This window comes from Helianthus annuus, chromosome 2 (assembly GCF_002127325.2).
Source record: "Helianthus annuus cultivar XRQ/B chromosome 2, HanXRQr2.0-SUNRISE, whole genome shotgun sequence".
Taxonomy (NCBI): Eukaryota; Viridiplantae; Streptophyta; class Magnoliopsida; order Asterales; family Asteraceae; genus Helianthus; species Helianthus annuus.
Window position 1 is genome coordinate 90,397,372 of NC_035434.2, and position 12,531 is coordinate 90,409,902.

A 12,531-nucleotide genomic window follows, 5' to 3' on the forward strand; every position below is an offset into this window, starting at 1 on the left:
TAAATTCTCGAAGTGCGAGTTTTGGTTACGCGAAGTCCAATTTCTTGGACATGTGGTTAATGGAGATGGAATCTACGTGGATCCCACAAAGATCGAAGCAATTAAGAATTGGGAGACTCCAAAGACGCCAACCGAGATTCGACAATTCTTAGGTTTGGCTGGCTACTATCGAAGGTTTGTTGAGGATTTCTCAAAAATCGCTCAACCCTTGACCTTCCTCACGCAGAAGGATAAGAAATTTGATTGGGGAATCAAACAGGAAGAAGCGTTTCAGTTATTGAAAGACAAGCTTTGCAATGCGCCGATTTTATCGCTACCAGAAGGAACTGATGATTTCGTGATATACTGTGACGCCTCGCGTCAAGGTTTGGGTTGCGTGTTAATGCAGCGCCAGAAAGTTATAGCTTACGCGTCATGCCAGTTGAAGGTCCATGAAAAGAATTATACCACACATGATTTGGAACTAGGCGCAGTGGTATTCGCGTTGAAAATCTGGAGACATTGTTTATATGGTACAAAGTGTACAATCTTCACGGATCATAAGAGCCTGCAACACATATTCGACCAGAAGGAGCTGAACGTGAGACAAAGACGCTGGGTCGAATTATTGAACGATTACGACTGTGAGATCAAGTATCATCCAGGGAAGGCGAATGTGGTCGCCGATGCCCTAAGTCGAAAGGAAAGAATCAAGCCCATAAGGGTTAGGGCTTTAGAGATGATTATCCAGACATATCTTTCACTGCGCATTCGTGCCGCGCAGAAAGAAGCTCTTAAAGAAAGGAACATTGAAGAGGAATATCTCTGTGGAATGGAGAAACAGTTGGTGCCAAACGAGGAAGGAACTTTATGCTTCGTAAGACGGATTTGGGTTCCTCTGTTTGGTGGTTTGAGAAAAGTTATCTTTGATGAAGCTCACAAATCACGGTAATCTATTCACCCAGGAGCGAATAAGATGTACCAAGATCTTAAGGATTATTATTGGTGGCCTAGGATGAAAGGCGATGTTGTTGTTTATGTTAGTAAGTGTTTAACGTGCACCAAGGTAAAAGCTGAATACCAGAAGCCTTCAGGACTTCTGCAACAACCTGAGATTCCCAAATGGAAATGGGAACAAATTTCAATGGATTTCATAACAAAGTTGCCAAGAACGCCAAAAGGTCACGACACTATTTGGGTAATAGTGGACCGGTTAACGAAATTTGCGCACTTCTTACCCATCAGAGAGAAAGACAACACGAGCAAGTTGGCTGAGATATACATGAGAGAGATCGTTGCACGTTATGGAGTGCTTCTCTCGATCATCTCTGATAGAGACGGAAGGTTTGTGTCAAGGATTTGGCAGTCCTTCCAGGAAGCATTCGGATCTCAGTTGAACCTGAGTACAGCTTTTCACCCACAAACCGATGGACAGAGCGAACGGATGATTCAGACATTAGAAGATATGCTGCGAGCTTGCGTTATGGATTTAGGTGGAAGTTGGGATACTCACCTACCATTGGTCGAATTTTCATACAACAATAGTTATCACGCAAGTATCCAAACCGTACCGTTTGAAGCTCTATACGGACGCAAATTTCGATCACCAATATGTTGGTCTGACGCAGGTGATAGGCAGCTAGTTGGCCCAGATGTGGTCCAGGAAACCACAGATAAGATTGCACAGATCCGAGAACGCATCAAGGCAGCTCGCGATCGACAAAAGTGTTATGCCGACAGAAGAAGGAAACCTCTGGAGTTTGAGGTAGGAGACATGGTATTGTTGAAGGTATCACCCTGGAAGGGTGTGGCACGCTTCGGAAAGCATGGAAAGTTGAATCCGCGATACACTGGTCCATTCAAGATTCTGGAGAGAATTGGTTTAGTAGCATACAAGTTGGACTTACCTGCCGAGCTTAATGGTGTTCACGATACATTCCATGTATCAAACTTGAAGAAGAGTCCAACGCAAGAAACTGTTATCATTCCCGCAGACGAGATTCATATTGACGACACGCTCCATTTTGTCGAAGAACCAGTTGAGGTTACAGATTGGAAGATAAACAAAACCCGCAGGAGCAGTGTTAAACTCGTCAAAGTTCGTTGGAATGCAAGACATGGGCCAGAATACACCTGGGAACGTGAGGATCGAATGAAAGAGAAGTACCCCCATTTATTTCCCAAGACCCCTGCAACCAGAAGCAGAACTTAAAAATTTCACGAAGAAATTTTCTTAACGGGGGGAGAATGTGACAACCCTCACCAAACAGGTATCCGTACAAATTAATTAATATTTAATTAGTGCTTAATTACAATTTTGAATAAACTATTTTCTGTTTTCTGATTACATACATATTCATGCATCATATTGTATTACTGTCACTCCATTTATTACACACAAAACTATAGTGACAAACTTGATGCACAAAAGCACAGTTAGCACAGTGAGCGGATAACCCAGTAAACATGTTGACATTGCCAGCACTAGACAGACATTGTCTCTGAGGCCAGTATGAGCCGGGAATAGATTACTACACTAGTAGGGAGTGTAGGGAGGTGAGGATTATAAAACTGCGTCACTAGGTGATAGTTATAGTGACCGGAAGTGCCTGAAACATACTTTAATTACAAAATTCTGCACTTTATACAAAAATTCAGCATTTAACATAACTAGTAAAGTGCAAAAACTTGGTAAAATAATTCTAGACACTTTCCAAAGTGTTGGTAATTTATTGTGTCACTAAAAACACTATAAAAGATACTTTATAGCGTCACTTAACACTTTAACGGATCAATATCCAACCGAACAACCGGACTTTACCCGAAACATAAAAATATTAACAAAGACATTGTTTTTACTTTTCTGAGCTAGTTAGGGTCCCCGAATACCCTAACACCCATTATATTAATTAACACACTTAAACATACTAACTAAACCCTTGAGATCTAACTAATTAGGAACTATCCATTTGAAAACCAACCCTTACCCCCCCTCATTTCGAACGGTTCCCCAAGGGTGGAGACACACCCTTATTTCTTGATTATTTTATTAGGTGATGTTAGATATCTTAAAGACATATTACATAGAGGTTAATAGAAAATTAGATTATAAGTAAACTCATGGGATAAGAACTCTCATTTCACAATCACAAACTCAAAATTTCTCTCCTGTTTCCCTCTTTGCTTGTGTTCGGCCGAGACCACAACCACACCCACCATCACCATCAACTTTCATACAAGCTATTTTACATACATACAAAGGTGCAAGGTGACACACAAACAAGCCCGGTGCTCTCGAAAGTGCAAGAACCTCTCTAGATTTCTTTTATCCACCTCGTTTACATCTTGTTTCTTCCCTAGCCTTGAGCTAGTAGTAAGTGTCTCTAATCATCATCTTGATCTTGTTTATGGTGGTTAATAGGTGATTTAATGGTTAAAAATTAAGAACACTCAAGAACATAACATAAAGTCTTGAACATAAGATGAACAAGATGGATAAAGAAAAGATATGTGTGTAAATCTTGTGAATCTTGTATGGTTGTGATTATTTGATGTTGTTTGTTATTAAAAGTGGGATGGATCATCATCTAGACATACTAGATCATGTTCAAGAACATGAACTAGTAGTATGTTAGTGTTAGAAATGTGAAAGGATGATGAAACCATCCACCATGAACTTAGAACTTGAATAAACATAATTTTTCTTGTAAAATGAAGTTGTAAACTTGTGGATCTAAAGATCCACAAGTGGTTTTTTGGAAGAACCAAGCGGAAAATACTAGTTTTGTTAAAACCCGGGTATTTTATAAACAAGAAGCATTTATAGTAACAAAACAAGTGTGTAAACACTTGTGTAACAATGAAATTTCATAAAAAAATATTTTTGTAAATTATGACAAGAAGTTGTTAAACTTCAAGATTCTTTAAAAATAAAGTTTTCAAGAAACTAAACATGTTTTTAAAGATAACAAAACCTACTAAATACGCTAGTAACTTACTACACATTTTTACAAAACCTTCAAGTTCATGAGTTTGTGAATTCAGACGTGTTTTGTCAAGTTTGATGCTTAAATATTGTTGATTGATGATTGTTAAATTGCTTGATTGAATTTTTGAAAAGAAAATGATACGCTTGTAAGCGTGGACACCTCCATTTACAGAGGAAACTCTGACGAAATTTTTCTAGAAATGTAACACTTAGAAATATTTTTGTAACAAATGTATATAAATGTATTTTTGACTTGGTTTTCAAAATAAACTTGACCATGATTTTTATCTCACAAATAATCAAGTACCGGAGGTGGATTTTCGTAAATAAAACTTGTTAAATATATATTTAGAATATATATTTTACAATAAAACGCTTGTGTGACTATGTGATTATTTTGTGAACTAGCTATATATTATTTTAGGGTTAAAAATAATATTACTTGAAATGTCATGAAATAACGACTTCCAAAATAATATCAACGCTCTCACAAAAAAATAAATATGTAAGTTATATAAGTATCGTAATAAAACACGAACTTTAAAAATGTAATTTATGTATTTTTCGGAAAAATACTCTTATTAGAATATTTTTGGTGAAATATTATTTTGGGAAAACTTATGGAACAAAATATAATATTTTTGGAAAAAATATATATATTTTGGAAATTAATACTTTTTAGACAAAGTAATTAAAATATATTTTCAAGTGAGACTAAAAAATATATTTTCGGAATTATAAAAACACACATGTATTAATACCCCTATCCTTGGGAAGGAATATATTTATAAAATAATTAAGAAGTGTAAATACGAAATAGTTGACTAACTATTTCCCAAAAACATTAAACCTTAAGCCAAAGCACGGCCGTCCGTCTAATATAAGTTAGTACGTGTAGGTCGTCACGCAGCAGGTTATTTTGGGACGGACTATTTCGAGACGCACTTCTGTGAGTTCATATCCCCATTTTCTCTTAACTGTTTTCAGTTTTATAAACTTCGGGGGTGAAATACATGTTACAATTATTTAGAACATTTTTAGAACATTTTTATACATGGTATGGCTAGCTTAAGGAGGGTTAGGACGTACAGATCATGTGAGTGGTGGGTACAACGCTTAAAGCCATTAATCCTCGTAGTAGGACCGAGGGACACAAGAGTGATAGATCTATTTGGGTGTAGCGAGCCCACACCCATGAGGTCAGGGTGACCCATAGAGGTGACTGTGTCTTACAGCCGAGGCCCGGTACAAATTTGCTAGGTTTGAGTTTTCCTGCATCACTTCACACATACCAGTGGCCTTGCAAACCAGTGGTGATCTCTTTTTCCTTAATTGCTACATACCAGGAACATTTTTGGGGACGTACTTTAACTATTTACAAACATACTCACTTTTACATGAACTCGCTCAACTTTTTGTTGATTTTTCAAATTACATGTATTTCAGGGAATTAGGGATCTGGCAAGGTATGCTATGTTTTCAAGCTGCGTAGGAGAAGTAATGTCATCCAAGTTTAGGGATTGTGACTTTTGCCTGGACAAGTTGCCAGTCTTAAACTGTGTTTATTTCATGTTCTATGGTTGTGTCGTGTGAACAATGTTTTTATTATGTTGTGTTGTACTTTTGCTGCGTGTGTCAACTTTTAAAACAATGATGTCGTATTTTATTTTTAAAACTTAAATATAGCTTTGTTGTGATGAAGCTATGGTATTAAGAAGTCACACCAAATAAACCCACGCTTCCGCAAAGCCAGGGTGTGACATGTTTTCCTTGTTGCTTTCATACCAGAATTTACATACAGACATACATTCAAAGGTTTACTCATACACACAAACAAACACATGAACTCACTAAACTTTTGTTGATGTTTTCAAAATACATGTATTTCAGGGAATTAGTAAGTGGATCTGGCGGGCGTTGGAAGTCTCATGCTGCGTTGTGAATAAAGATGACATCCATGGTTTTGAGGTTTAGGTTGGGTGTCTTATTCCTGGACGAGACATATCTTCCAAACCTTGGTTTTATTTAATGTCTTTTGATGAGTCCTTAGCGAACTCTTAAAACAATTCGTATGGTTTGTAAAACTTGAATTTGAAGTCTACGTTTCAAGACAATGTCGTTATGTTTAAACATATTTAATGGATGACAAATTTATGGTTTTATCATATAGTTGTTGTTATGATTGAATGCAATGGTATTAAGAAAGTCATACCATAATCATGCTTCCGCAAAAGTCAGGGTGTGATACAAAACCTTGAAACTTGCGTATGAAGTTAACAAAGTTATCTTGTATAGAAAGTTATTCCAAATTACTTTGCATTATGACAAGATACATCTCTCGTGTGTCCAAACTTTACCATTTGTATAGAAAGTTAATCACGTTAACTCTCTATATATATTTACGAACTATATCGTGTGTTATAACTTGCATGGTTAATTATAATTGCACGTAATGTAATTGTGTTTATGAGTGTAATTTGTAAAGATTTAACGAAGAGGGTCAACGACGTTAACTCGAAAGTACGAGATGTTACACAACGTACTCCACCCTCCTTTGCAGACCTCACCCTCTAGCCACCACACTCCACCAGGACCACCATCACCACCACAACATCACCCTCTCACCACCACGACACCACCCTCTCCTCCATCGCCTCCACAACACCACCCTCTCATCACCACTATACCACTACTTCTCCACAACAGATCCAGCCATGGAATCAATGGGAGTCGAGTCAAAGCATAGAGAATCAGTGATACTTCGATGAACTGGTGAGATATTTCGATGGACTTGCTAGAACTCCGTGCAACTTCACCTCATCCGCCAATATTTCGATGAACTGGTTCAATCAACGATACTTCAATAGATTGGCGTATGCTAGATATATTGAAGAAGTAGGGTGGGTTGGGGTGATGAAGTGGCGGTGGTTTGTTTTTCTGGCGACGGGGTAAGTTGGTGGCGTTTTTCGGCCAGGTGAGGTGGTGGTGGCGGTCTGATGACGGGGATGGTGGCGGCAGTTTGATGACGAGGATGGTGGTGGCTTTCTGATGACGGTGGTGGTGTTGTGGTCCGGTTTTGTAGAGGTGGTGGTTTAGTGGTGGTGTTGTTGTGGTCCGGTCATGTGGGAAAAAATGGAGGGTGGTTTTGTTGCTCAGTGTTGGGTGGACGGCCTAAGTTGCAGCAATGGGGGGTTCAGGTGCTCAGAGTTAGGTGGCTGCCGGAGGGGTGCGGTGGGGTGGGTTTTGTCTGGAAGACAGACTGTAGGTGGGGATAAGGGTGAGGTGGGTGGATGAGTTTGGTTTTTATATTTTAAGAAAATGGTGGGGCCCACTAAAATGATTTAATTAGATCTTTTTAAAGTCATAAATATTTTTTATGAACAAGTGTATTGTAGTCATTTCGCACCCACTTAACACAAAAAAACTAACCTTCATCCATGTCAGTGACTATTCGAGAACGAAAGTGCAAAAGTTAGGGACTATATCTATAATTTTAAAAATATAAGGACTATAGAGGAAAAGAGATTAAACCACATGTACTATCCAAGCACTTTTCTGATAATTTAATTAATACAAAAAATACACTTGCCAAAACAGAGGCACTTTTTGATAATTTAGCACTTTTTGATAATTTAATTAATACAAAAATACACTTGCCAAAACAATAATTGATACACCTCCAAATGTGTTTAGATCTATCTACCGACGTTGTATTTCCAGTAGAAAAAAGAACGAAAAAGCAGTCGGTGGGGTTTACACTATGCCGGATCTAGTCGAGTCTATATATTATTCTACTAAGGCGTGTATTAACAATAATTAATTCTACTCCTATATCCCTCTCGCTCTCCAATCACGCTTTTCGCCACTTGTTTCGACCCAGATCTCAGGTATCATCTTTCCATCTAATCTTCGGTGAAAACGAGGATGTTTCTTTCACAAATCAGCTGGACTTTGTATTCGATTAAACTGGATCTGATCTGCTTTTAATTGTTTTCACTTGGTTTTTAGAGGGCTATCTAGTAAATTCATGTATATTAATCTGATGATCTCAAGTGTATTTGTGAATTTGAAGGGGATTTAATTGCTAAATTGTAAATTCTCCACTTTTAGTCTACTTTAGCGTTTGATCTAACCAGTTTGTTTGTTTTTTTTTTTTTTTTAATAAAAAAATTCCACGTTTCATTTCAATCTGGTTTGTTACATTCATGTTTATTTATATGCCTAAATAAATCTGGCTTACGTGTTTTGATTTTCGGTTGGATGTGTTAGATTTTGATTCAGATCTAGCAAGAAGCAGAGTTATGGCTCAGGGAAAGTATTCCCGGGTCGATGGGAAGAAATCGTCTTGTTCCACGGCTACCATTGTGGTGGTTGTAGGGTTTTGCTTAGTTGGGGTATGGATGTTTATGTCATCATCTGCTTTCCCTGGCCAATCTACTGATTTGCCCGCCGTCACAAATAAGCAGAAAGAAGTTTCCACCAGGTCATCTTCCAATTCCCAGTTTGAAGATAATTCAGGTGATTTAGCATCAGATGATCAAGAAAACACCAATTCTGACACAAATGAAGTTGTTGAAAGCAACTCAGGAGATGACTCAAATACTACTGAATCGAATGGAAGCGACAAGAATTCCAATTCTGACACAAGTGAAAGCGAGAAGAACAATAATGATTCAAATCAAAGTGAAACAGAAAAGAAAGATGAAGACAAGAAGCCAGAAGAAGATTTATCGTCTGAGATTCTAAAAGAAACAAATGCACAAAACCGGGCGTTTTCAACTCAAGCCGATGAGTCAGCAAGTGAGAAAAAATCACAAAATGTTTACAATTGGAAGACATGTAATGTGACCGCTGGCCCAGACTATATTCCTTGTCTGGACAACTTGGAAGCCATTAGGCACCTACATGGCAGAAGCCACTACGAACACAGGGAAAGGCACTGCCCTGAGGACCCACCTACATGCCTTGTTCCTCTTCCTGTAGGCTATAAAACACCCATCAAGTGGCCTAGAAGCCGAGAACAGGTGAAGCTTTATTAAATATCTACCTATTTGTTTGTAAAAATCAAATACACTAAATGTATTTTTTCCAGATATGGTACAGTAACGTCCCGCATACCAAGCTTGCTGAGGTTAAAGGACATCAAAATTGGGTCAAAGTTTCCGGCGAGTACCTTACGTTTCCTGGTGGCGGTACACAGTTCAAGAATGGAGCCCTTCACTACATAGATTTCATCCAAGACGTTAGTATCTTTATTATTATAATAAAACCACTTGAATTTTCTTCTTTTAGAGTTAATGGGTTGAAAGAAACTGCCACTAAATGGATTTTGTAATCTATAATTGCAGTCACTTGCTGATATTGCATGGGGCAAGAGAACCCGAGTGATTTTGGATGTTGGATGTGGTGTTGCTAGTTTCGGGGGGTATCTTTTTGAAAGAGATGTGATTGCAATGTCATTTGCTCCAAAGGATGAGCATGAAGCTCAAGTGCAATTTGCACTTGAAAGGGGTATTCCTGCTATTTCAGCTGTTATGGGTACCCAAAGGCTCCCATTTCCAAGTAAGATCTTTGATGTTGTTCATTGTGCCCGTTGCAGAGTCCCATGGCACATTGAAGGTAGGTATACACGCAATCCTGTTTTAATTTTTTCCCATTTTTATATAGAATGAAACATATATATATATTTTGCAGGTGGTAAACTTCTGTTGGAGCTTAATCGCGTGTTGCGACCTGGTGGTTATTTTGTGTGGTCTGCTACTCCAGTATACCGAAACACGTCTGAAGATGTGGGAATATGGGAAGGTATGTCATTACTTTTATCTGCGTCATTTCTTATGTTACATGGAACATCGTTCTGAATTTGTCACTCACTCACTCACCATAACCATCTTGTTGCAGCTATGTCTAAACTAACAAAGGCAATGTGCTGGGAGTTGGTGGTGATCAACAATGACAAATTGAATGAGGTTGGTGCAGCAATATATAGAAAACCGATGACTAATGAATGTTATGAAAACAGACAACAAAACGATCCACCACTATGTGAAAGCAAAGACGATCCTGATGCAGTCTGGTAATATCTAAACTTTGGCATATGTACATATATATATATATATATAGTGGAGGGTTAAATACACAACTGTATATGGTTTGAGAGCTGCGAGAACTAATCCAGAACATTTATTTCTTTGTGTATTCATCTAGGATAGTAACATATTAAATTAATAAACCTTAGTAACATACTAACAGAATGAAAAAATAAAAATTAAAAAAAAAAAAACTTTATGACACGTGTAGATTCACTATAATTCTCTTATTTACACATGTACAAAATTTGTTACTAGGAAGAGAGAAGTAGTGAGGTTAATTCATTCAAGAGAGAAATGATTTAATCTTTTACATTTGTACTATTTTTATGTAATTTTTATAATAATAATTGAATGGTCAAGATTGGTTCTCCCCTATTAGAGAGAAAACTCTTCTCGTACTATATGTGGATCTGCATTGAACCCTCCCTCCCTCCCCTATATAAATAATATTGAGTTAAACTACAAGTTGTATTCAGGAAAGTGCAACTTGAATCATGTATGCATAAAGTACCCGTTGATGAATCAGCGCGTGGATCAAAATGGCCAGAGACTTGGCCACAGAGGTTGGAGTCACCACCATACTGGTTAAAGACTAGTGAAGTTGGAGTTTATGGAAAACCGGCACCAGAAGATTTCACTAGTGATTATGACCACTGGAAACGTGTTGTTTCTAAATCTTATCTGAATGGTTTGGGAATCGATTGGTCTTCTGTCAGAAATGTCATGGACATGCGCTCTATATACGGAGGGTAAGTTAACTATATTCAAATCACCACACACCCATTCAAAGGATTGAAATTTGTTTATTATGATGACATTTGTTGGCAGATTTGCTGCTGCATTGAGGGATCTTAAGGTCTGGGTGATGAATGTTGTGCCTCTTGATTCACCAGATACCCTTCCAATTATATACGAACGCGGATTGTTTGGCATTTACCATAATTGGTGTGAATCCTTCAGCACTTACCCACGCTCGTATGATCTTCTTCATGCTGATCATCTTTTCTCAGATGTTAAGAAAAGGTAATGTATCTCATCCGGAGTCATGTTTCTTATATTCCTGACACTACACAAATATGGCCGAGTTTTAGGTTGTCATATCTTACTTGTTCAACGGGCCAATGTTTCTGACACGAATGGCCATATGGGCGTGTTCGTATAATCCGCCAACCTGACACTATTGACACCTATATTTCTTAATTGGTGGCAATTTATGACATGGCTCAAACCAAGACAAAAACAATGGGGTTTGGGTTGTTGTATCTAACCTGTTTAGTTAAGCCGTTTATGACCCTTTCATTTATTAGAACCCTTCAACCAATTTGTTTAACAAGTTTAGTTAAACTGGTGACCCGTTTACTACCCATTTATGACAACCCTTCAACCTGTTTAGTACGTTTACAACTAATTTACAACCTGAACCTGCGATCTTGTTTGAATTGTTTAGATAAAGGGTTCACCAGGTTACACTAATTTTACCTATGTCCGGGTAAGGGTTGAGGGTTTTGACAAGAATACATATACGAGTCAACCCACCAAACTGACACAATTGACACCTTGTTCTTTCTGGTGTCGTCACAGGTGCAAGTTGCAATCGTTAATGGCGGAAGTCGACAGAATGTTGAGACCAGAAGGTAAACTGATCGTGCGTGACAACGTCGAGACCATTGCTGAGGTGGAAGACATGGCAAAATCTTTGAACTGGAAAATTAAAACGAGTTACAGCAAAGACAAAGAAGGGTTGTTATGTGTAGAGAAAACATTATGGCGTCCCACTGAGGTGGAGACCGTACCTTACGCCATTGAATAGAAGTCATGCTTTTTTTCAACCAACGGTACGCGTTTTGTTCTTTTCACTTATTAATTTAATTGCAATTGTAATTGTCCTTGTCATTTGTTTTAGCCATGTGTAATTGTTGTTTTTGTAACGATTTTGATCTTTGCTGGTTTTAGAACAATTTTACTGTAACAGTAACACTACACACATTATCATATTTAGCTATGAAATTGAAGTTATACAGTTGAGAGTTTTGTATGTGCAGCTTGTTGCTCTTTAAGTTATCAAGTCGTTTTTAACTCTTAAAACTTGTATCAGCATCTTTTTAGAGCTAAAAATGCGAAAGTATTGTCATACCACAGGGGTGGTGTGTTGGGCATGCATGCGCCTTATGATGCTCGTCACCTTTTTGTTGTACAAATCGAGCATGTATATAAAGTTTAAAGTAGGTTATTATACTGAAACATGCTTCTTAACTTGGCAATTGAATACGCCGGTTCTTGAGTTTGGGCTTTGGACTTGTGTGGATGGGATCTATATTTTCCGAGTGTGAGCTGAGACCTCGGGACAAACTATCTGATCAAGTGTGTATCGCATGTATCACTTATGTATATAGTGATGTGTATGCAAGGAAAGTATGAGGGAGAATCGAGGACCATACACCTTATATGGAGAACTTGTAGGCCGATTTGAGT

The 12,531-nt window shown here is 37.9% G+C and overlaps 1 protein-coding gene across 1 annotated transcript; it reads left to right on the forward strand.

The window, feature by feature from the left end:
• Positions 1-7,642: 7,642 nt before the first annotated feature.
• Positions 7,643-12,094, forward strand: LOC110919670 (probable methyltransferase PMT24). The gene is made up of 9 exons (XM_022163935.2): positions 7,643-7,854; positions 8,237-8,991; positions 9,060-9,209; positions 9,316-9,586; positions 9,662-9,772; positions 9,869-10,043; positions 10,536-10,808; positions 10,888-11,082; positions 11,641-12,094. Exons 2-9 carry the CDS (start codon positions 8,269-8,271, stop codon positions 11,867-11,869), a joined length of 2,127 nt encoding a protein of 708 aa, XP_022019627.1. The 5' UTR covers positions 7,643-7,854; positions 8,237-8,268; the 3' UTR covers positions 11,870-12,094.
• Positions 12,095-12,531: the final 437 nt, after the last annotated feature.